This window comes from Coenobita brevimanus, chromosome 99 (assembly GCF_032717465.1).
Source record: "Coenobita brevimanus isolate Jiangsu-jjx chromosome 99, ASM3271746v2, whole genome shotgun sequence".
Classification (NCBI taxonomy): Eukaryota; Metazoa; Arthropoda; class Malacostraca; order Decapoda; family Coenobitidae; genus Coenobita; species Coenobita brevimanus.
This window is the reverse complement of record NC_137052.1, coordinates 5,385,009-5,411,604: the sequence shown is the minus strand read 5'-3', so window position 1 is coordinate 5,411,604 and position 26,596 is coordinate 5,385,009. Positions and strand designations below refer to the sequence as shown.

Below are 26,596 nucleotides of genomic sequence, written 5' to 3'. Positions count from 1 at the left end.
GTAGTGCTACCTACTTCTTCCTTAGCCTTTATCATTCTTTTTCTGTGCCTCCCCTCTTCTCTTCCTATTTCTCTCATCTTTCCTGTCACTTCTTATTGCATTTCTTTTCTTTTCAGGTGGCTTTACATTGAGTGACAAGCCAAATAGTTTCCTGTAAGCCAAGAAACCATTTACAACGCTGGGTGGTAACCATATAACCAACCCATACGTCGTCCCTACGTGTCAACAAGTGGGTTGGTGGAGGGTTAGTGCCCCTCCCCGTAAAACAAATATCTCAAAGTCAAATGGCCACCCCTTATGGGATTATGGCATCTGGCAATAAACAGATAGAAAGATAGATAGATAGATAGAGGTTTCTTCCTAGAATAAAATATAAATAAATATATATACAGTATACTGTATATATATATATATAAGTAATCCCTCCAATATCCGATGTAATAGAGCTAAAGGCATGTCCGGATAGTGATCCTGTCCAGATATTGGGCCCCAGCCTCCTGGACTTGTACTTATGGACCCTAACTCAGAAAAACACCTATACAACTCCCTCTAGACATGGATAGCACCTATTTAAGACCCAAATCACACCAAAAAGGGACATAAAAGCCTGAAATAAACACAAAAGAACCATAAAATGAGGTTTTAGAGGTAGGTTTATACAATACTAAACATTCTGGGTACTTACAACAAGTCCCTGGCTCTTGGACTGGTAGTTATGGACCCTAACCTGGCCTAACTGAGAAAAACACCTCCCTACTGCACATGCATAGCACCTAAGACACTATTCACACCAATAAGGGACATAAAAGAGTGAAATGAGGCGTTAGAGGTAAGTATGGAAAATACGGTACAGTACAATATGAAACATTCTGGGTACGTACAGAAGTCCCTGGCCATCTCGATGAATAACCCCCCTCCTCTCAGACTCTGACAGCAAGGAGGAGTTCCTGAAGTATTTGCAGTACACTGTTCATGAAGTCTTGCACAGAACTTAGTCATTTGCACTCAGAATTCTTTTCTCTTAACACTGCGCACTCTTGTCTTACTTGCACTCCATTGTACCTTAATGAAATAAGTGTTGCACTCTGAACTTTGAGTCTTTCCCCTCATAAAACCATTTTCTAAACAAAACACACTCTATTTAATTTACATTACATTGACAGTCCATTAAATCTTTGCCTTTTCACTCAGAACTCAAATTCCTTAACACTATGCACTGTTTTTTTTCACTGCACAACACTGTAAATTCCCGTGTGGTCTAGTGGAGAAGTTCTTGGCGTCTAATCACTGTCAGAGTCTGAGAGTAGCACATGCAGGTGACCTAGGGGTGCGTCGCTGGGTCGTGGTGATGGCGTACCCATTGCAGACGACTCTGAAGAGAGGCGCAAACTCACGTCGAGTGGTGACTCCACCGTGCCTGATGTGCTGGGCTGTGGCTCGGAGCATGAGGGCCTGTCTTGGGGAGGCAATGGAGTGGAGCCAGGGCTGGGCACAGCAGGGGTCACGGGCCTGAAAAAGCTGTCAATGGTTGATTGATGCAAGGAACGATGATTTTAATGATTAATGATGCGCTGCCTGAAAGCGCGCACTTCCTCCACAAGTCCCAAGGGCCCCATCTCCCTGTCGCAGTCTGGGTGCTCCAGGTAGTCGAGAACGAACTCTAGGTGTTCCCAGAGTGCGCTCAGCTTGAGGATGGCTGGAGTAGTGTTACGCTGAGAGGAGTCTGCATCATCATCGCCGTCCTAGTCGGAACCTTCAAGCTGGGTACTGACACCTGCAACTGAAGATGCGATCTCGATATCAGACAATGTCTGATACCCAGGATCGCCCTCGTCGTCATCTAACCACTCATGCACTTCGTCCACAACAACATCGTTCCCAAGTGCACGTAGATGTGCATGGAAGTCATTCACGTCAAAACCTAGGAAATCGTGCTCCACATCCGTTCCGAGAAGCAGACGAGACCAACCATTTTCTAGTCTTGACAGGGATTTCCTTCCATCCACTGGCCCAGTTGTTGATGGCAGACTTGATGTTGTAGCAGCAAAGGTTTTTCAAAGTCCGCTGGTCTCAGGGGCGTCGTCTCTCTGCTGGGGCTCGGGTTATGTGAGGCGAAAGGCCCCTCATTGTCGGGGCTGGGGACTGGGGTCTGGCCCTCAGGACTGGGGCCAAACAGGCATTGGAGGTGCTCACTAAAGCGCCTGGTGGAGGACAGGCGACGCCTTCGTCGGGGTGGGGAGTGGGCCCACCCAGGGGTCCAGGGGACGTCCTCGAAGGGGCACCGGCTGCGGTCTTCTGCTGGGGGCGCCGCCATCAGGGCTGGGCTGCAGCATCGCTCTCGGCCAGAGTCCGTCAGGTAGACATCCTCTTCCTCCGGACAGAGGGAGAACAACCTCGGGGACAGTACGGGGCAGCTCCACGAATCCTCCGAGCAGTGATCCTTCTCCTGGAGGTTGCCTCGGTCTGGGTGGACAGGCGGGTGATCTGTGCTCCTGCCAGAGGGCAGTACTGAGCACGGCTCACCGTCTCATTGTGGAGTCACAGAGGGTGAGAGACTTTGGCAACTCTCCCCGGCGCGACTACAGGCGGTCACTGGGTTCCCTTGGGCAACACACAGAGGGCGGCTACAGGCCATCCCTTCACTGTAAGCACAGCTACAGGCCGTTGCCGGGGCCCAACTCCTTAATGGGCACCCAGGTAAGGTGTGGCTACTGCTCTGCACCTGCCTGCCGGTGCAGCTACTGGCCATCACCGAGCTCCCGCAAGGAGGACGACGTGCAGGAGAGAAGCGGTTACAGGCCGTCTCTTCCCTACGGATGCAGCTACAAGCCGTCACCGGTGTATGCCCTCCGAGGCAACTACAGAAGGAGAGGGGACGTACCAGTCTCTTCCCAGCACGACTACAGGCCGTCACTGGTTTCTGTAGGGGGTGTGAGCAGCACTAGGCAGAGCGGCTACAGGCCGTCTCCTAATTAGTGGTCCGGCTACAGGCCGTGACCTTTTTTGTGAGTGGCTACAGGCGGTCTCTGGTGCCTGGCTAAAGGCCGTAGCCCTTTGTGGTGAGCGGCTACAGGCTGTCTCTGGTGCCCTGGTACAAGCCGTGGCCCTTGCTTTTTGTGAGCGGCTACAGGCCATCTCTTTATATACTGAGCGGCAACAGGTCGTCTCAGGTGCCCGGCTACAGGCCATGGCTGGGGTGTTGCTCAGAACTGTTAGGCCAGTTCCACCCCGATCCTGTCGGTGGTCAGCTCGCCCGGAAGGTAGTGCACTTCGACTAAGGTGGCGGCAGTGGGCGAGTTCTGGGGAATAGGGGCGTGCGGCCCAGGTGAACATATGGCCCTGTTGACCGGGCGCGATCCGCGCGCCGTCCAGCCCTCCGTGTCCTCCTCCTGGGGGTGTGGTGGTGGCTTGCGTTGTCACAGTCGGCATTTTCATGCAAAATCTGTTTCACCATTGTTTTTAGCTGTGTTCCACTGTGTCAACTCGTTTGACTTTTCAGGGTTATGGCGAAAGGGCCTGTCCTAACCTGAATGTTTAACTAAACTTAACCTAACCTAGCTTAACTATACTTAATAATTTAATGTAACCTAACACAACATTACGTAACCTAGCATCCCGCTGGGAAACGAAAACCACCTTTGAGTACAAATCATACGTACAGCTTAAGGAACGTGATGATAAAAAATGGGAAATTTTCTGGCATAAAAAGGTAAATTACCACCCTAAAAATAGTCAGAAAAGTACAGAAAACAAACTGGAGGAATGTGAATTTAATTGGTACGGTCCTTCTACTGCTTCATGTAAAGCTTATGCTACCGAAATGGCAAAACCCCCCATGGCATGAATGAAAGCACCATCAGAACAATTTGGAAAGACTGGGAGAAGATAAAGATCATGCGTAAGAAGTGATGCAAACCTGGCAGAAAATGGAGAAATGGCATTCCCCCGAGCTAGACCCTGTATTGGATCATATAGCCCCACTAGCTTACAGAAGCGCGCTACCACTCCCGGCACGGCAGTCCCAGGCAAGGTTTGAAATCGCAATCCCCCGATTATGAGTTTGATGCTCCACCACTGAGCCACCATGCCAGTTGTGAAAGTTCATATATTGTCCTGATGTTGACTGAGTAGCTCATAGGGCATTATGCGGAGAGTCAGAGAGAAAAAAAAAAAAAATCTCACTTTTACCTCTTCTCACCACCTTACCCCACGTAAATTACCCCCACTTATACGCACCATCAGGTAAAACACTGAAAGAGATAAAGATGGTAATTAAAAACATCTGTGGTAGTAAATATAGAATTAACAAAACAGAAGTCGGGCTGGGTACCCTTGTGTTGTTGATACGTAGTTTCCCGGCACTCTCCTCCCCACCCACCATCCCCAATGTTCTTCTTAAAATTTTGCCTTCTCTTGTATCATGTGGCCTTTGGGAGAGATGTTAGGCCATATGGTTAGATGAAAATTTATGGGCCTAGCACTTTCAGGGGACAAAATGGAACGAAAATATTTGCTAACCAGAAAAAAGTACTCTTTCATCCATGTTTTCTCGTGAGTTAGCGTCCAGTTTCACATTCCTCGTTCAATAACACGTTTCCCAACACATCTGGGACTGACTGAGCAATTTAGCCATGTGCTTAGTCATTCCAAAATGTGCTGGGAAGTGCTATATCGAATGAATGTATATATATATATCTCTCTCTCTATATATATATATATATATATACTGTATATATATATATAAATACTGAATACATATATATGTATTATATATACACTGTATATATATGTATATATGTACAGTATGTTTTTTGTGATTGCCATTATGTAAGTACACTATATGAATCATTACACTTTTTACTGCAATACTGCCAAGCTTTAACCCATAAACCGCGGGGCTGTTTTGGCGCTCCTTGCGTGTCCCGCGGTGATATTAGGCTCTGACAGACTTTGTAAAATTATTTGCCAAAAATCAGTTATTAGTCCTAGAATATTATAATTATACTGTATATGCATATGGCATATACCTTTAGCTTTCTCCTGGGATGTTTGTTGAGCCTTCGTCGAGTACCATAGGACTTGTGGAGACTTCTGAAGTTGGGTAACAAAATCTCCACTTTACACCTCCCGACACCCCGTAATATGATTACCACAGCCTGATATTATCACTAGAAAAACTATTCTATAATTTTCAAATAGTCTGGAATCCATACTCCAAAAAAAAAAACACTGTGAAAGCAATGAAAATTACAAGCGCGTACCAGCTTCCCACTTGCGCTCGTTCGCCGCTGGTATTCTGTCATTTATTATTCATAAAAACACTCACACTTTATATTTCTATTACTATATAACACTTATATATATCTGCAGTCTTTATCCATAAGTTTCCTTCAGTAATAGTAGTTTATTGTCACTGCAGGCATTCAATTTCTCTTTCAGTAAAATACGTAGCATTCACTTTCTCGTCCTGTATACTAACATTGAGAGCAAATCTGTTTCTTTCACTTTCACAACTCATAATATTCATACATGCTACAGTGAAACTTTCACTTTCATTACTCCTAGTATATATACTCGTATTCTTATATTACTACTCATTTATATTTCTATTTACATTCTCTATTTTATTTACATTATTTACATTTCTATTCTATTTACACTGTGTTATGCACTGTCAATTGCAATAACTTATAAAACTATTTTCCACTGATCACTTATATTTACATTCACTGCTTTCACTTGCTGTTTACACATTATCTACATTTCCACTTGCACAGTTTTAGTCACCAGAAAGATCGTAGTCACTGTCCATCATTTTCATTGATAAATTAGCCAGTTCACGTTCCACAGCAGTCACTTAGCCCTCTACCCCTTTCCACACGAGGTTTAGTAGGGGTAGAGGTCACAGGGCCCTTTGCATGGGGCTAAAAAGCGGCGAAATTGGACATGTACGAATCCGACGTAGTTTCACCTTGAAAGATGACAGTAAACTGAATGCTGTGGTGGCCTAGAGGCAGTGAAAGGCTGCCAATGTCAGCGTGGTGACAGCTGCTAACATATACGCTATGAAATGATTGGCAGGAAATCTAGACAATACATAATAAATTAGGTAGTTCCAGGTGACTGTAAATATCACTTAGGCTTCTCCCTTCCTTTCTTATATATATTTTTATTACGAGAATAGATTATGCGGCATATATCAAGAGGAAATAAACAGGGAAAATTAGCGAACGAGTGCACGTGAGGTGTTGTCAGGTGATAATTAGCCAATTCCAGGTGTATGGCACAATCATTTACTGATTTTTTTTTTGTATATATTATTTTGTATAAGAATAGAGCATAGGGCTTATTTCAATGGATGAAATCAGTGGAAAATTCCGGGGAAGATTTACTTAGCGCAGTGCGGCCGGGCAGGCGAGAGGAGGGGGTAATGGAGGGTAGGCAGAGTCGAGTCAAGAACGGGGAGAAATGGCTAAATTGTCAACAATGGATAGGAGTACTGATGAGATAAGGAGTGCTGACTAGTGTTGGACATTGGCAGTACTGATAGATGATACAAGCCACCACTTGAAAGCCCGGGCGAAATCAAAATAACACAGAATCACAAAAGTGACACCCCGCGGTATGATCCCTTGCTCCCAAGCGTCACGAGAGTGACACCCCGTGGTTAAGGGGTTAAATGCCATGATACCAGAGTCCCTTGAGAGGTGGTGAAGTGGGTAATGAGAAAGCTTGGGTTGGAGAAGTGGCTGGTTAGGGTGGTTATGGCCATGTATGTGGGAGCTCGCACCCAGGTAGGAGTGAATGGAGATTTAAGTGACGAGTTTTTCGTGAATGTTGGTGTGCATCAGGGGTCAGTTTTGAGTCCCTTGTTGTTTATCATTGTACCTGAAGCCCTCTCATATGACTTCAGAAATGGACTCCTGTGGATATATTGTATGCTGATGATTTGGTGTTTACTGCAGAGAATGACAGGGAGGTGGAGGAAAGGTTTAGGATGTGGAGAGATGGTATGGGGCACAAAGGCTTAAGGGTAAATGCAGATAAAACAAAAGTGATGATATCTAGAGTTGGTGGTGGTACAGTCAAAGAAGAGGGAGAGTGGCCATGTGCAGTTTGCCACAAGGGCGTGGAAAGTAATTCCATCTTGTGCAGTGTTTATGATAAATGGGTGCACAAGAGATGTAGTGGTATTAGAGACAGATTGCGAAAAAATGCTGATTTTATGCGTGTGGCGTGTCGGGGAGAGCAGGTGGCGATTGTCAGGCGTGAAAGGACCGAACTTGCTGTTGAGTCTTTTGAGTGTGTGGAAGAGTTTTGTTATTTGAGAGACATGTTATGTGCTGGAGGTGGGGCTGGAGCTAGCTCTGTGGCTAGAGTGAGAAGTGGTTGGATGAAGTTCAGGGACCTGTTGCCTCTCCTGACACAGAGAGGACTCTCCCTATGTGCTAAGGGGTCTCTGTATGCAGAATGTGTTAGGAGTGTGATGCTGTATGGTAGTGAGACATGGGCAGTAACGAAACACAATATTCGCAGGCTCAAACGTACAGAAATGACAATGATTAGGTGGTTGTGCAGTGCGTCCCTGCATGCAAGGCCTGGGGGGGCTGGGTTTACGATGGAAGAGTTGGGAGGTACGATGGGACTGGAGTGTATTTGTGTTGTGATGAGGAGAGGTAGATTGAGATGGTTTGGGCATGTGGAGAGGATGGCAGATGATAATTGTGTGCAGAAGGTGAGAAGTGTTAATACTGGGGGTGGGGTTGCGAGGGGTAGACCGAGTTAGACGTGGGACGAGGTCATTAAGCGTGACTTCAGGGTTAAGGGACTGAACAGGGAGGCTGCCGTAGATCAGGCAGCATGGAGACCCACCATTAGGTGACCAAAGGCCAACGCATGCAAGCATGTTGAAGCCTACAAAAATGAAATGAAACGAAACGAAATGATACATTTAACCCCTCCATGGCCATGGGTCCGGAATTTTACGTGCGCCCCTGGCCGACACCGGGGCCATTTTCTGAAGTTTCAAAAAATGATTTTTTTTCCCATGCTATACTGAAGAGGAAGTTCCGACACACCTGGCAGTGTAAATTTCAGCTTCCTAGACCCATCTTGTGGTGTTCAATCGAATGTGGAAGTTGCGTAAATTTAGGCAGCTGATATTAGTCACATGTAGGTATTGCAGTGATGCAACATCGCACTTTAATTTTTTTAACCAAAAAACATTGTCAATGGTGCTGAAAAGGTGTGCAATAACTATATATGTGTATTTTGAAGTTTTTCAGTACATATTTTTTTTCTTTTTAATGTGAGGAAGAAGGAACCAAAGGCCATGAGCCTGCAAAAACTGTTCCCTCCAAGAGAACAAAAATACAAGAGAGAGCCAAATTCATGATCGTTCATTTCAAGATGCCTGGACACACTGCGTCTGAAAGACTGGAGATCATAGGAAGCAGGAAATACGGACAGAGGGAGACAGTTCCAGAGCTGACCTGTTGCATAAATGAGAGACTGGGAGTAATGGTTAACTCTTGCATTAGAGAGTTGGACAGAAAAGGGATGAGAGTTTGCTGCTAGACAGATGCTACGCACCCGTTGTAGAGGTGGAGGGATGCAAGCAGACAGTTCTGAGGAGCAATGACCATTGAAGTACCGACAGAAAAGAGATAAAGGTGCAACAGTGCGACGAAGAGACAGAGGTTGAAGGGAGTCAGTAAGAGGAGGAGAGTTAATAAGATGAAAAGCCTTTGACTCCACCCTATTGAGAAGAGCTGTATGTGAGGAACCTCCCCACACATGAGAGTTGTACTCCACACAGGGGGGAAGGTTTGAATGTAAAAAATTATAAATTTATTTTGCATTTTTCAATGTTCATTGAGTTTATGGTAATATTGACCTATTTTTGTAGTCTGGGTGGAGTATGTTGGAAAAGGGATGCGAGTGTGTCAAGTTTTCAGACCTAAATGAGATAAACATCATCCCTTGAGTGTACAGGCTGGACAGCGAGGGTTGAATTGTGAGACAACCTGCCATTCGCACCTCGCACAAGCTGATTAACAGGAAGGGAAGGAAGGCCTTTTCATCCATGAAAGCATCATGTGAACACAGAAAACTTTCCTGTTATGCTTGTAAAATGCAAAGAATATGTAAAATGATTTAAAACAGTGCAGCAAACCTGAGCAAATAGGTAAAGATACCAAACAAAAATTAATTTTTCTTTTATTTTCCTGTCTTTTTTGTTTATTCCTGTTAGTTGCATGTGTTTGGCAAGGGAGGAGAAAGATGATATTTTCATCTGGGTTGAGATAATGGGTGTAACTACGTGTGTTTAGGCATGGCCACGAGCGAAAAAATCGTACATCCACTTGTCACAGCAACAGGCGGTGAACTGACAAATGAGGTGTGAAAGCATGAAGTGAAGGTCAGTCTCATGTCCCAGATGTTCAATCACTACCTGAAAGTTTTCACAGTTTTCTACAAGTCACACTGCATCGAATGATCCAAACCAATACAACAAACTGAGTAAATAAGAAAAGACAACAAGACAAAAATGTATTTTTCTCTTTTTACCACGTCTTTTTTGTCTGTGCCTGTATTATTTCATAATCGTAAAAAGGACGTGTGTGTGTTTGGCAACAGAGGACAAAGATGATACTTTCTGTCTGGGTCGAGATAATGGGTGTAGTTGTGCTTGTTCAGGCATGGCCAGGAGCAAAAAAATCGAAAATCCACTTATTACAGCAGCAGGCTCTAAAGCGCTTGACGGGATGTATGAGAGTGTAGTGTAGGTCAGTCTGAAAATGTTCAGAATGTTGATTCACTTCCCAAAAATTTTCGTCATTTTTCATAGGCCGTGCTCAAATGACGCCTGCAGCCATTTATCAGCTAAACCTCATTTGACACCGGCGGCCAGGGAGGGGTTAATGGTATTTAAAACTGAAAATTAAAAATACATACACTTGTAAACCATATTCTCTCCTCAACCTAAACCTGCTGTACCCCAGCCTGTCTGGCCAAGCAGACCCACTGACCACAAGCATGCAGCTGCCTTCCTGTGGCAGAGAGCAACTCACCAAGGTCAGAATTGGGTCATTTCATATAGCGAAGTGCAGGGGAAATGTAGAAGGCATATACCCCAAGAGAATGAGCTGTGTATGAGAGATATGGATAAGGAGTAGTCTCAGTCCGAACTCTGAGTAAAATAATCCCTCGATTATCCAAAGTAACAGAGCCAAACACATGTCTGGAAAGTGGATCCGTCCAGAAAATGGACTTCTTCCCTGGCCCCCCTTCATACATGACCTAACTCTGAAAGCCATTGTAAAAGGCCACTACAGTACATCATACAACACTTGTTCCAACTGTTTAAAACTATCTGGTCAAGCAGACCTATAAACCACAGCCAAGCAATTACCAAGGTCAAGCAGATCAATCAACCAGAGACAAACAATCACCACTGCAGAGCCATACCCTGCAGTGACATGAAAAAAACATGAAAAAAAATGACTACACAAGAAAAATGCTGTGGCCACACAAAACATAATGGTAATATGGAACAAAATCATGGTAAAATAAAATAAAATCATGGTACCGTAAAGAGGGGTGACTTCGGACGATTTTTACCTATTCTAAGTCGTAACTCAGCAAGTTCAGCTTTAACAAGATTATTTCTTGCATGAATGTGTGGCTTAAGAACATAGCTTTATGGTGGGACAGCTGAAAAAAATTCAGGTTTCTGCTTGTATTTTTAAAAAATATTTATAATGCTGTCCGAAGTCATAATCGATGTGGGGTGACTTCAGACTGGGGTGGGGTGACTTCAGACAGTCAATGCTTTTGCCCTTTAAATGGGAATGCATGTATTTGGCGATGGTTTTGGACACTGCTGAGGTGACTTCAGACACTGACAGAGGTTTTTAATAAAAGAAACTGTGAAAAACATATTTTTGTAACCCCTAGAGGACAAAATAAAGATTATAATTTATTTTGCTCTCCTTTTCTCACACTGGAAACATACACATGTGTGTTTGAAAGAAAGCCACGTAAGTGTTTATCACAATTGAATTCTTGTACACAGAACGTGTAGGAACTTTTCTAACTTAAAAAAATATATGATTTTCTTTGAGAAATACATGTAATGATGCCTTGAAAATGTAAGGCACACCTGTGACACAACTTCTTATAAAAATAAAAGTAATATTCTTGAGATAAAGCAAATAAATCTTAATTAAGTAAATATAAGTATCACAAGTAGCACCAGACTTAATACATTACAGCCTGAGTAATTTATGGCTCACTGTGCCATTTTGCTATAGTAATGATATGCAAAATTAAAGCCCATAAATTAAACAAATATTTGTATCAAATGATTATCACTTTTCTTATTCATCCCCTTCTTCTACACCTATTAATCTAAACTTATTGGTCATGTTGAGCCTCATTACCCAATAATTCTCTTTCCATCTCTCTCTCTCTCTCTCTCTCTCTCTCTCTCTCACACACACACACACACACACACACACAGAGGCCAGCTATTGACATCCACATTGAATATCATATATTTTTTGTCAAGTGTTGGCTCTGGCAATATTTTAGCAGTGTCATCCTTGTCTACATCACTAATCATGTATGGTAGGGTTAATGAACACGTTACGTGTTCCACTGACATGTTTGAGGAAACGCTCAATCTAATCAATCAGTCACAAAGGTACGTCTCTTCTACTGACGACAACACAGTCTGTCCACCAGCTGCTTTGGTGTGCTTTCCCTTTAGATAGTCATATAAGGTACTTTTACTTAAGTTCCATTTCGTAGCTGCCTTATGCGCACAGTCAGGTGGTTTTTTATTCAATGTAATCTTTGGCTTTTTTTTATGCGGTCTTTATCTACTTTGCTAGTATAGTTCCTCTTTTCACTTTGCACTTTTGGGACGTATTTCCAAGGCATTTTGTCTCCTGTAAAAGAAAGACAACTTTAATATACTGTACAGTAATTTCATCTAATAATGCACAGCAAGCATCCCCCAAATCATGTCAACATCTGTCGCTTACATATTTAAGGTTTCTTAAGAAGGAAGCAAGTGACAGATGTTGTCATGATTGAAAGGATGCTCACAATATACAGTTAGGTAGAAATACCGTCTGTGTGTCTGCACATGCACGCACACAGGTTGGAAGCTATATTTTTTCCTTTGTCCGAAGTCATCACGTGTCCAAAGTAACCCCAGATCGTGTCCGAAGTAACCCCAGATCATGTCCGAAGTAACCCCATTAAATCTAATAAAAGAAGAAAATTTGCTGTTTGGCCTGCGGACCTTGAACTACAGACACTGGGGCCAAAGTAACTGTATCTATGGTATCGCAAATATTTTTGCGACATTCCGGCAATGGTCACATGCCTTCACACCTTCCCATCCTTTATGCTCAGTAGAAGTTTGACTGATACAAAAAAGCATGCCTTTTTTTATGACATAAAATCAGCATTATCTCGCAGTCTACCTCTGATACCACTACATCTCAAATGGGTGCATAAGCGATGTAGTGGTATCAGAGGTAGACTGCGAGATAATGCTGAGTTTATGTGTACGGCGTGCCGGGGTGAGCAGGTGGAGATCGTCAGATGTGAAAGGTTTGAACTTGCTGGTAAATCTCTTGAGTGTGTGGAAGAGTTTTGTTATTTGGGAGACATGTTGTGTGCTGGAGGTGGGGCTGGAGCTAGCTCCGTGGCTAGGGTGAGAAGTGGTTGGAAGAAGTTCAGGGAGCTCTTGCCTCTCCTGACACTGAGAGGGCTCTCCCTACGTGCTAAGGGGTCTTTGTATGCAACATGTGTTAGGAGTGTAATGCTGTATGGCAGTGAGACCTGGGCAGTGAAGGAGGAAGACATTCGCCGGCTCAGACGTACAGAAATGACAATGATTAGGTGGATGTGCAGTGCGTCCCTGCGTCCAAGGCCTGGAGGGGCTGGGCTTACAATGGAAGAGTTGAGAGGTAAGATGGGACTGGAGTGTATTGGTGTTGTGATGAGGAGAGGTAGATTGAGGTGGTTTGGACATGTGGAGAGGATGGGGGATGATAATTGGGTGAGGAAGGTGAGAAGTGTTAATATTGGGGGTGGGGTTATGAGGGGTAGACCAAGAAAGACATGGGACGAGGTCATTAAGTGTGACCTTAGGGTTAAGGGACTGAGCTGGGAGGCTGCAATGGATCGTGCAGCGTGGACAGCCGCCATTAGGTGACCAAGGCCGACACATGCAAGCATGTTGGAGCCTTTAAAAACGAAACGAAACGAAACGAAACGATTCAATGAATATTTACAAAAATTGTGTAAATGGGATTACTTTATTATTTTGTCTAAGTTATAGCTACAACATTCCTCTTTAATAATACTTGTATTTCTTTCACAACCAGATTTTCATTTCTCTGTATTTTATTTGGTTTAAATTTTTTCCCGAAATGTCCGAAGTCGTCCCCAAGTCCGAATTCATCCCACTTTATGGTACAGTACTGTAAGCTAAAATAAAATCAATGTCAGCACTCACAATTCCAAGCAAAGAGTCGTGCTGAATAACCCGCTAGCTCCTTGACTCTGACTGTTGCATTGCAGCTGGTGAAGCTATTGCATTGCACAGTACATCCAGCATGGTCTAGTGGCAGACCCTAATGGGCCTGAAGCAGGTAGGACACAACTTAAAATACTGTATACGATCACCGGACGGGAACTGGGAACAACTAAGGGGCCCTCTAGCGGATGCTGGGTGAACTACCTAGACAGACAGCGTGGCGCCACCGGGCTATGCCCATCCAGGTGGGCAAAATGTTCACATGGCCATAATTTCCACCTGGACGCAAGCATTTTGTCCGGACAAAATGGAAAAATGTGTGCATAATGGTTTAATACAGCCAAATCACAGCATCCAGGTAATGGATCATTAAGACAACGGACGTCTGGATAATGGAGGAATTACTCTTCTTGGTAAATGAGGATGAGTTCCACATCTGAGTGAGTGTCACTGTGAACCGTTCCTTGTGCAGTCTAGCAAATATCCAAACTACCACCTTAACGTTGGAAAAATGATCTTCTGGCATGGAGACCCTGGCCACATTTTCCCTCCAGTCTGGGTTCAGCATGGAGCGAAAGCAGACTCTATAGTTTGCAAGTATATACAGATGGCTGGCACTGATGGTGTTTGTGTGCATGTGTGTGTGTGTGCTTGTATGGTACACACACACACACACACACACACACATCTGCAGTGCTGTCATATCTACCCTTTCTTACTACATGGGGTGAAGCTGGAACTGTGGCCATTTGTACATCTGCACTAATTATTTACATCAAAAGCCTTAGCAATGGCAGGTTTGAACAAATATCATGAATATGCAGCAGGAAAAATGTACAAGTTAATAAGGATTATATACAGTACTCTCATTGTTGCAATATCCGGCCCAACACAATATCCGGCGCTTTTTGATGGGCTCTGCTAAAACAACATCGGGCAAAATTAAGCAATATCTGGCTCAGAAATGGGAAGCAACTGGAGGTAACATGCACTTTCCAGCTGTGACGTGTATCATCCGGCTCAGACATGGGACCCAATCAGCATGGGCAGGCCCCGCATCGTGTCAGCCAATCACAAAATCACTGCAGAAGCAGCACACCCGATGCGCCAAGCCTACTGTCTCTCTCTCAGTCTCTCTCGTGGATGCTATGTAGTGAGGACATATCTGTGTGCTCTACCTTTGTGACCTTCACTATGGCTAACCCCTTGCGCTGGCTTAGTCTGTGGCCTCCCATGCCTCACTCTCTGCTGTTGTGTTGTGACTATCCTTGTGGCCCCTCAGTGCTCCATGTCCTAGTGCTTTGACTACCGTATGGTGAGGACGTATCTGTGTGTATCTTCCATCCACTGATACCAACACCAGGTCAATAAGTATGATTATGATTATATTATGTGCTGTACTACTTGTAAAATACTGTACTGTATTTTATGTCTGATTTAAATCTTTTCCTCATGGGTAATATTATTGGAAAGTTTTTAGGATAGAGAGCTGAGAGTCGAGATGGATAGCTAAGAGATGTGACAACTTATCAGGCTCGATGTCAAATGGATAGCTGGTTGGGGGTACCTACGCAATAACCAGCGTGGGGGTTAAGTTACACTGGATAACTGAGATTACTATGGTTACTTTATAAGGCTCTAAACCCTGTTACGACGTTTAACAATAGCATTGGTTAGTCTACCTTGCTTGTCACTCAAATTACACATTATGTTATTGCAAACCACTACTGCTAGTAAAACTAAACAACCTGTGTAGTGTATTTTACTTGTTAGTTTGCCTGTCTAATTTTCCATACCTGTTAGTACAGACATTATAATGGAGAAGCTAAGAACACAGTTTTCTCATAAAACAATCCTGAAAAAATGTTGAATGTAGCAAGTTTTAGCTGTAAGGTTGCTCTGTAGGTGAAATAATGGACATCACTTAAAAGAAGGGTGGACTTAAGAAGGTTGTGCATTGAATGAAAAGTTGAGGTGATGACTGAATATATACTATGAAAGTCAACAGAATCATGAAACAGAAAAAGCAACAATTCTACAATGCAAGAAGCTATTGGCAAGCTTGGAAAATTACTGCAAGTGGGAAAAATCATCATGGTATCATCTACTCTCAAATGTTTTGCTTAGTCTGGCCTCAGGCCCCCACACCTCAGAAGGGGTAATATGGAATTAGCTGTTCCTGTTTGCTATTCGCATGATGAACTAGTTAAAATAGAAACAAAAATAGTATCTAATTTACATGTTTATTAATTCATGTACTTAGAAGCTGAATTCAGAACTAAGACCCTCTCTGACCCTCTTCTTCACTGCATTGAAACAAAGACAGCAAATTACAAACAAGAATATGTATAATAATCTCCAGCAAACAAAATTTAAGAATGTTATGTTAGTATATTTGCAGTTCACTTTAGAACGGTTTGGGGTAAATTATTTAAAATTCAGTTCCAATGTATGAAATATGCCCTTTTCAGAAAAAGATTTAAAGAAATTATTACAACTCAACAACACATAACTTATGTTAACATATAGATGACACTTTAAAAGTACCCAAACATGCATTCTCAAAAGTGAACAAATTGTTCAGTAACACTTCACTACATATTTTCAACACTACATTCTCACCATATTCATTATCTGGTTGTTGACCTTCAGAATAACGGGATGTAAGATATTACCCGTCTGAAAGAAGACATCATTATAATAGATGAATACCTGAACACATTTCATGGGCTATAAAAACACAATGTAAAGAAATAAAATAAAAAGAACTTGCTAATCCTAGCATATAATCAAATGAAAACAATAAGGCTTTTGACATTGCTTCTATATCTACATGTCAAGCAAATATATTGCACTAACTGTGGGCCAAGTAATATCACACACACACCAAGCACTCCTCAAAGATTGAAAAAGTAACTTAGATGTTATACTGTCAGCAACTATGATTCTATTTAACAGCATATTCCTTTAATACTTGATGTGCAACAGTTTACTATTGTCTTACCTATTGTAGTGCAGTGTTTAATATGGAGATTTTCATGGTTACATTCTCTATAGGCTGTTCAGTCTGGATATCTCAGTAAGCCACACCCCCTTTCCATGGCACCTTAGTTATCAGATGGCTGGCTGGGCTGCAGGCTATCACTTACTGTCTGACCACGAAGCTGCCAAGATCTCATAATGACATTTGTCACACGATGTAAGAATGTTTTAACCCCCCGTCGCACTAATTCTTATCAAACCGATTACCTTCCCCGAATTATTTTTTCGGACTTTTTATTTAAATATTAAGTTGATTTCTTGTCAATAGATCACGTGATCAAGTGTTTCTGAGCTCGAACTCTTCATCACTCTCATCTTTTTGTAATTTACGTCTCTCGGGTGGGTGTGATGGCGGTGATAAGTCACCAGCACCATGTGATGTAGACGGGTGTGAATCCGCCACTGCTGGGCTACAAAGAAGAACTGAATGTCTAAATATGCCGTACTTGGCAACAGCGCCGTGGCGGGGTTTGGCAACAGCTCTGATGATGTAGAGGGAGATTCAATGTTCTCATGGAAACCAATGACATTTCCTCATGATTTAAATCATGGCGCCGAAACACATCACTTCATATGAGGTGACCAGCGTGGCCTGGGGTGGCCTGCATATCTGAATAACTAAACATGCAGTATTTGGCAACTGTGGAGTGGCAGGGTTTGGCAACAACTCTGATGGTGCAGAGAGAGACTCAATGTTCCCATACAAACCACTGACTCTTCCTTGTACAGTACTTGAAATTTTGGCACTGAAACCCACTGCCTCGTGAGGCAATTAGCACAGCCAGGGGTGGCCTGCATATCGCCTCATATGAGGCAATGAACGTGGCAGGGATTAATACCTGTATATCTGCAGTTATTTGTGCTACATAATTTTCCCTTGCACCACTAGGCCTATACTCGTGAATGTTTTGTCTATGGGAATTAATTCCCAAAGGGTAAAGACAGGCTACAGTAATAAAATTAGAATATGTACATGAATGGTTGAAAAATGTTCATACAGCTCATGCTCATTGATTTTTACAGCAACTGTCAAATCAATTTAAGAATAAAGTAAGAATTCTCAGAGAGAAAATTGTCTTGATTACCATGGTCACTTCAAATATTATGAAAAGTATGACAGAGCTGACATAGAGAATTTTGTATGCAAAGATTTGCAAGCACATCGACATGTATGCCTCACTGGCATGATTTTGGCGCAATTTCATGTTGTCAACCGTAACTCAGTACAACTCAGCCTCAGCCACCTGGACACCACCATACATGACGAGAGAGAGAGAGAGAGAGAGGTGGGGGGGGAGGAATGCAGTACACAGAGACAAAGGAAGGAGAGGTGGTATGGCACACCACCCAAACATACAAGTCGATGTGCCTGCAAATCTTTGCATAGAAAACTCTCTACCTCAGCTCTGCCATAATTTTCATAAAATTTGAAGTGACCATGGTAATAAAGATAGTTTTCTCTCTGAGAATTCTTACTTTATTCTTGAATTGGTTTGATAGTTGCTGTAAAAATCGATGATAAGTAAAATGCGGTATAAAACCACTCTTGTACTTATTCTCACTCTAATTTTATTACTGTAGCCTCTCTTTAACAAAGGAAATAGTTGAAGAAGAACGGGGAGGTTTCAGGAGGGGAAAAGGTTGCATAGATCAGATATTAATTCTTAGATCTTTAGTGGAAAAGTTTCTAGAGAAAGGAAAAAAGTTGTATGCAGCCTTCATGGATTTTAAAGAATGCATATGACAGGGTGGATAAACAAGGATTGTGGAAAGAATTAGGAATATATGGAGCAGATGGGAAGTTGTTGAATGCCATGAAGAGTATGTATGAGGGTGCTAATGCTGCAGTGTGTGTGGATAATGAACTGAGTGAATTTTTTAATTTGAAAGTTGGATTGAAACAGGGATGTGTCATGTCCCCATGACTGATCAATCTGTATATGGATGGATGTTGGAACAGCCCTATTGAGAGAGGGCAGTGTTTGGAAACTCCCTATACTGTTGTTTTCAGATGATAATGTGTTGTTAAAAGAAGACGAAAAGGAGCTCCAAGGCTTGGTGGTTGAGTTTGGAGAGTGTGTAAGAAATGGAATCTAAAGGTGAATGCAGGGAAATGTAAAGTTATTGTCTTTGAGAGAAGTGAAGTCAGTGAATGTACAATGAGGTTGGATGAGGAGGAAATGGAAAATGTGAGTGCACTGAAGTACTTGGGTAGTGTAATGAGTAAGGATAGAAGTTTAGAGGGAGAAGTGCTTGAAGGGGTACAACAAGGAAGAAAGATTGCTGTGATTCCTTGAAGGCAGTGATAAGAAACAGGGAAATGAACATGGAAGTGAAAAAGTTACTGCATGACAATATTGTGATGCCAACACTTAATGCTTGGAATTTTTTTATTTTTTTTTATGCGAGGAAGAAGGAACCAAAGGCAGCGAGCCCGCAATTATTGTTCCTTCCAAGAGAAAAACAAAATACAAGAGAGAGCCAAATTCAAGATCCGATCATTTCGAGATGCCTGGACACACTGCGTTTGAAGGACTGGAGCTCATAGGAAGCAGGAAATACAGACAGAGGAAGACAGTTCCAGAGTTGACATGTTGCATAAATGAAAGACTGGGAGTAACGGTTAACTCTTGCATTAGAGAGTTGGACAGAAAAAAGATGAGAGTTTGCTGCTAGACGGAAGCTATGCGCCCGTTGTAGAGGTGGAGGAATGCATGCAGACAATTCAGAGGAGCAGTGACCAATGAAGTACCGTTAGAAAAGAGATAAAGGTGCAACAGTGCGACGAAGAGACAGAGGTTGAAGGGAGTCAGTAAGAGGAGGAGAGTTAATGAGACGAAAAGCCTTTGACACCACGCTATTGAGAAGAGCTGAATGTGGGGAGCCTCTCTACACATGAGAGTTGTACTCCGCACAGAGGTGGATAAAACCCCTGTATAGTGTCAACAATTGTGCAGGGGTAAATTAGGAATGGAGGTGGCTTAGCACACCTAATCTCTTGGAAGCAGATTTTACAAGAGATGTAATATGATCTTTCCAAGATAAGTCCCGAGTAAATGAAACCCCAAGCATGTTCAAGGATGATACAGGATTAAGCTGAACATTATTAAACATTAGTGAGTATACCTGCGGAATATTTTGTCGGGATGATAGGTGTAAAAACTGAGTCTTTGATGCATTAAAAACAACGAGATTATTTTTACCCCAGTCAGAGATACAAGCCAAGTCAGATATTAGATGTGCCATAGCCTCATCCCTTGTTTGTTGAAGTAACTACTGAGATGGACGTTGCAGGAACCGAATGGATAGGTGAAGGGTGGAGTCATTAGCATATGAGTGGATAGGGTTAGATGTACAGCTTAGAAGGTCATTGATGAATAAAAGGAAGAGAGTTGGTGATAGGACAGAGCCCTGAGGAACACCACTGTTGATAGATCTAGGAGAAGAACGATGGCCGTCTACAACAGCGGCTATAGAATGACCAGAAAGGAAGCTAGAGATGAAGGCACAGATAGAAGGACAGAAACCATAAGAGGGCAGTTTGGAAATTAAAGATTTATGCCAGACTCGATCAAAAGCCTTTGAGATGTCAAATGCAATGACAAAGTCCCGAAAGTAGGATGACCAAGAGTCTGAAAGGTAGGTGAGAAGATCGCCAGTGGAGCGTCCCTGATGGAACCCATACTGACGATCAGAAAGAAGGTTGTGATAGGAAAGATGCCTTAAAATTTTTCTATTAAGAACTGACTCGAAAACTTTTGAGATACAGGATGTTACAGCAATTGGACGATAGTTAAAGGGTTGGGAATGGTCACCCTTCTTTGGGACTGGCTGAATGAGAGCAAACATCCAGCAAGAAGGAAAGGTATAAGTTGACAGACAAAGGCAAAAGAGTTTGCCTAGGCAGGGTGTAAGCACAGAAGCACAGTTCTTGAGAACAACAGGAGGGACTCCATCAGGCCCATATGCCTTGTTAGTATTAAGGCCAGTGATGGCAGAAAATACATCAGCTGAAGAAATTTTAATGTCAGCCATGAGGAAGTCAGAGGGGGGAAGTGATGGAGAAACAGACCGGAATCGTCTAAGGTGGAATTGGAGGAGAAACTCTGAGCGAAGAGATGTTTTATCAGTAGAAGAAATAGCTACAGAGCCATCAGAGTAGAAAAAAGGAGGGAAGGATGATGAGGTAAAGTTGTTAGAAAGGTTTTTGGCAAGGTGCCAGAAGGAGTGGGAAGAATTCGAGTTGGAGAGTTGAGAGCATTTGGTACAGATGAAATTATTTTTAGCAGAGCAAAGAACAGATTTAGAACGATTCCAGGCAGAAACATATAAAAGACGTGATTCAGGGGTGGGTTGGCTCTGGTACCTTTTATAGGCCCTCTCCTTGTTGCGGACAGCATTAGAACATGCGTGATTAAACCAAGGCTTTCTTGCATTAGTCAGAGGATATGAGAAAGGAATGTATGCTTCCATGCCCAAGAGAATAACCTCTGTAATGCACAAGGCACACCCACGTGGCTCCCAGCCATGGAAGCAATAATCATTTCATGGAAAATCAAAGACGTACTGCCTGAAGGCCTCCCAATCTGCAGCTCCAAAGTGCCACAGACGTTGTGTCTTTGGAGGGTCCACGGGCCGTACCGGAGCGACAGGACAGGTTAAGGTGATAAGGTTGTGATCGGAGGAGCCCAACGGAGAGAAAAGATTAACAGTGTAAGCAGAAGGATTAGTTATAAGGAAGAGGTCAAGTATGTTGGAGCTCTCTCCAAGGCGGTCAGGGATACGGGTAGGGTGCTGTAAAAGCTGCTCTAGGTCATTAAGGATAGAAAAGGTGTAGGCTAGTTCACCAGGTGGATCAGTGAAAGGAGAGGAGAGCCAAAGGTGGTGGTGAACATTGAAATCTCCTAGAATGGAGATTTCAGAGAAAGGAGAAATGGATAGAATGTGTTCCATCGTAGAAGTAAGACAGTCAAAGAATTTTTGATAGTCAGTAGAATTAGGAGATAAGTAAACAACACAGATATATTTAGTCAGAGAATGACAGGAAAGCTGAAGCCAGAGTGTAGAGAATTCAGAAGAATCGAGTTCAGGAACACGAGAACAAGATAGGTCGTTGCATACATACACGCAACATCCACCTTTGGCTTTGTAATCAGTACAGAGGAAGTAGGAGGATACAGAAAAGGGTTTGCTGTCAGTTGCCTCAGACAGCTGAGTCTCAGTCAGAAAAAGAAGGTGAGGTTTAGAGAAAGAGAAGTGGTGCTCAACAGAGCGAAAGTTAGAGGAAAGGCCGCGAATGTTGCAGAAATGAAGAAGAAGAGAGTCAGAAAGTGGTTCCAGGCAGCTCGAGTCGTCACCGGGAGAGGGGAGGAAGGTGGAGGCATTTATGGTCCCCCCCCCCCCGGGGACTCCGAGGCCACGTGTAGTGCTGCCATGACTTTTTTTTTAAATTTTGGAAAAGGAAGTGTAGTGTGTACTGTGCATGTAGTTTGGTGTTGATAGAGAAAGTGAAGCTTGGACCTTGTTGGAGGGACAGAAGTCAAGAGTGAGAGCAGTGGAAATGAGTTATCTGAGAGCAGCATGTGCAGTCACATGGAGAGACAGGCTGACAAATGAGGAAGTGAAGAAGTGTTGTGGTGTGGATGTGGATGTGAAAGGAAGCATTAGGAGAAACACACTGAGGTGATTTGGCCATGTGGAGAGGATGGAGAGCGAGAGACTGATGAGGAAAGTGTATGTGAGTGAGGCGGAGGGGAGAAGAGGGAGGGGGAGGCCAAGGATGAGATGGAGAGATGACGTGGAGAGGCATATGAGAGAGGGGTGTGTGAGCTGGGAGCAAGGCAGTGAAATGGCAGGGGACAAGGCGATATGGAAGCAATGTGTTTGTGGCCACCCTTTACGGGATTAAGGCTTTTGGCAACATATAGATAGATAGCCTCTCTTTACTTTTGCAAATTAATTTCCATAAACAAAACATTCACAAGTATAGTGGTGTAAAGGGAAATTATGTAGCACAAATAACTGCAAATCTAAGGGTATTATAATAGTCTTATATCATGCAATGAATGTCATACTGGGATCTTAGCAGCTCCAAGGTCAGACAGTAAGTGACAGTCTACAGACCAGCCAGCTGTAAGATAACTTAGGCACCAGAGAAAGGGGGCGTGGCTTACTGATATATCCAGATTGGGTAGACTATAGGTAACATGGATTACCATAATGAGCGAGAGAAAATACATTGCTTATAACAAACTTTTGCATTTAGACCACCAAGCATAGTCTGATGGTTAAAATTATCTGGGTGCTCCCTTTATCAGTTATGCACAGCAGGGCACCCTCATATCATACTCCTACTCTCACCTCAAGAGATACCACTTAAGTTCCTACTCATTTTCATATAAGCATTACTTCCCATCCAAATGGGCAGATTCGCATGGCTATGTGGAATGTGGGAGGTGTGAATGAGGACAGCAAGAGGATGGAAGTGGTGAATGTGTTCATGAGTGCGAGATACATCGTGAAGGTATTGTGTGAAACAAAGATGAAAGGATGTGAAGTGGAGGAGTGGGAAGGTGTGAAATGTGTAAGGTCAGGCATGAATGGGCAAGGAAGATAAATGGAAGAGGTTGTTTTGTTGATGAATGAGGTGTGGCAGTGGAATGAGAGATAATAAATGTGCCAGCTCGAGGTGTATGTATGTTAAGTTCAAATTTGAGAAGGTGAAATTCACTGTGATTGTAGCGTATGCACCGTGTGAGGAAGGAAGTGAGAGAGAGAAAGTCAGATTTTGGGATGAGCTGGATGAAGCAGTGGGAGAAATGCTCAGGTGCTATAAAGTGATCGTAATGGTGATATGAATGGAAGAGTAGGTACTGTTCCTGAGGATAACAAAATGTGTTGTAATGAAGTATCAGGAGATAATGAGAAGCAACTGAAGGATATGTGTCAGGAAAGAAGGTTGTGCATTTGTAACTCGTATTTCAAACACAAAGATACTCATATATATACGTGGTATAGAAGGAACGGGGATCGTGTTGAAAGGAGCCTGATTGATTACGTGCTCATAGAGGGATCGATGCTGGGAATGGTTGCTGATGTGAGGGCCGTGAGAGGACAATGTGGAGCTCTATCAGATCATATGATTGTGGTATGCTCCTGTGAGAAGAGTGGAGAAGTTGCAAGATAGTGAGAAAATGGCAGAGTATAAGAGCATAGTGGAAGAATGATTGGGAAGGTATGAGTTAGAGCAGATGGAAGGGGTGGAAGACGTATGTAATATATTCATGGATGAGATAGGTGCAACGTGTGAGGTGGTTTGTGGAGTGAGGATGAGATGCAAGAGTGTGCACGGGACAGCATGGTGGAATGATGAGGTGAAACGAGCTGTGGAACAAAAGAAGCAGGCATATAGTGAATGCCTAGCGTGCAGAGGTAGGGGAGAAGATGAGAAAGAGAAGAGAGAGGTATATGTGAGCAGGAGAAGGAAGATGAAGAGATTGGTGAAGGTGAGTAAGAAGAAAGTGGATGAAGAGTTTGGGAGGAATCTGAGTGTGAAATGGAGGGAGAGTAAGAAATTGTTTTGGAAGGAGGTAAAGAAAGTACGACAGTGTGAAAGGGGAAATAGTAGGGGAGTGAAACATAGGAATAATAGATTGTTGGTGGAGAAGAGAGAGAAAATAAGGAGATGGAAGGAGCACTTTGAGGATTTGTTGAATGTAGAGAGTGAGAGCAGTGCAAGTATAAGTGGTTGGGGAATGGCTGGGAGAACAGATGAGAGAAGGGAGGAAGAGATCAGTCGGGCTGAAGTAGTGGAAACAATGAAGATCAAGATAGGAATGGCCCCAGGAATTGATGGACAGTGAGATGAAATGATGAAGTACGGGGGTGAGATTGTAGTGGAGTGGATATGGAAGTTGCATAGATTGGCTTGGGAAGAGGGAAGGGTACCATAGGACTGGAAATCAGGTATAATTGTTCCTTTATACAAAGGAAAAGGGGAGAGAGAAGTGGGTATTGGCCTTCTTAATGTGACTGGAAAAATATATAGTAGAATACTTATTGATAGGGTTAGGCATATAACAAAGGAGCTGGTTGAAGAAGAACAGGGGGGATTTAGGAAGGGAAGAGGGTGTGTAGCTCAGATATTTGTTCTAAGATGTTTAGTGGAGAAGTATCTAGAGAAGGGAAAGAAAGTGTATGCTGTCTTCATGGACTTGGAGAAAGCTTATGACAGAATAGATAGGCAAGGTATGTGGAATGTATTAAGAATATATGGAGTGGAGGAGAAATTGTTGAGTGCTGTGAAGAGTAAGTGAGGAGCTAGGGCTACTGTGCAAATGGATGGTGAGCTGCGTGAGTTCTCTGATCTAATTGTGGGACTGAAACAGGGATGTGTCATGTCTCCTTGGCTGTTTAATATACACATGGATGGGGTTGTAAAGCAGGTGCAAGTAGGGCAGTGGATGTGGGGGTGGCTCTAATGAATGAGGGTGAGATGTGGAAGATTCCAGTGTTGCTGTTTGCTGATGATACAGTATTGTTGAGTGAAGATGAATGGGAGTTGCAAGGTTTGGTGAATGAATTTGGGACAGTGTGTAGGAAGAGGAATCTTAAAGTTAATGTAAATAAGAGTAAAGTTATGGTGTTTGAAAGGAATGAAGTCACAGAATGTGCAGTGAGATAGGATGGTGAGGATATGGAGAATGTGAGTGCATTCAAGTACTTGGGTAGTGTGATGAGTAAGGATGGAACTTTGGGAGATGAAGTGCTTGAAAGGGTACAGCAGGGAAGGATGGTTGTTGGTTCACTGAAAGCAGTGATGAGAAACAGAGAGGTGAGTATGGAAGTTAAGAAGTCACTGCATGACAATACTGTGAACCCTACCCTGACGTATGGAAGCGAGGCATGGACCTTGCTAGAGGGGAACAAGTCATAAGTGAAAGCAGTGGAAATGAGTTCCTAGAGAGAAGCACGTGGAGTGACATGGAGGGACAGATTGATGAATGAAGAAGTGAAGGAACATTGTAGGGTGGATGTGGATGTGGTTGAGAAGATTAGGAGAAATACACTGAGGTGGTTTGGACATGTGGAGAGAATGGGAGAATGAAAGACTGACTAAGAGGGTATATGTAGGTGAGGCAGAGGGAGGGGAAGACCAAGGATGAGGTGGAGGGATGGAGTTGAGAGGTATATATATAAGGGAGGGGGGAGTGAGTTGGGGGGAGGGCAGGCAAATGGTGGGTAACAGAGTGACTTGGAGGTGTTTTATCTGTGGCCACCCTTTGTGGGATTAGGGTGTCAGGCTATAGATAGATAGACAGATAGATAGAAGATCAATCTGAGAAGAGTGAGGTGGACCAGGAGAGAGAGGAGCAGTCAAGGAGAAAGACTGAAAACTGAGAACCTGAGGATCAAAGAAAGGGCAACTGAATACAGGACCACAGGACCAATGCAGGGGAGGAGTTAGCATCAGTGAATTGAAATGTATCTGGACAGCCTGTGGAATGCACATAGGGATTGCTTAGTTAGGAATGCTAAAGCGGTGTGTGGTGTGGCAAGAGTAACAACAAAGAAGAATGGTATGGCACGGTGGGATGAAGAGGTTAAAACAGCAGTGGACTAAAAGAGGAAGTGGCCAGAGTGGTTACAGGACAGGGGTTCAATTGAAATAACAACTGAATATACATTAAGAGCAAGAAGCACGTAAAGAGATTAGTGAAGCGGAAAATGGTGGGGGTAAATTATGATCTAGGAATAAAAATGAATGCCAACTACTCTAAAAATAGGAAGTTGTTCTGGAAAGTGGTGTGGATATGTAGAAGTGAAAGCAGAAAGAAATGTGATGGTGTGAAGGATGTAGGTGGTACATTATTAACTCATGAGGATAAAGTAAGGACCAGATGAAAAGAATATTTTGAAAGCCTGATGAATGGGAATAGAGAGAGCGGGGCCACTGTAAACATTATTGGTTTTGGAGATGTGCAGAGAAGGAATGCA

General features: G+C 43.1%; 1 protein-coding gene across 1 annotated transcript in view; it reads right to left on the bottom strand.

Annotated features, from left to right (window-relative positions):
• LOC145414371 (muscle calcium channel subunit alpha-1-like) overlaps positions 1-26,596 on the bottom strand; it is a 1,622,725-nt gene that overhangs the window by 136,320 nt on the left and 1,459,809 nt on the right. Inside the window, exon 41 of the mRNA XM_080283905.1 lies at positions 16,181-16,237. Coding sequence (XP_080140031.1) covers positions 16,181-16,237 — 57 coding nt within the window. The remainder of the gene's footprint in view (positions 1-16,180; positions 16,238-26,596) is intronic.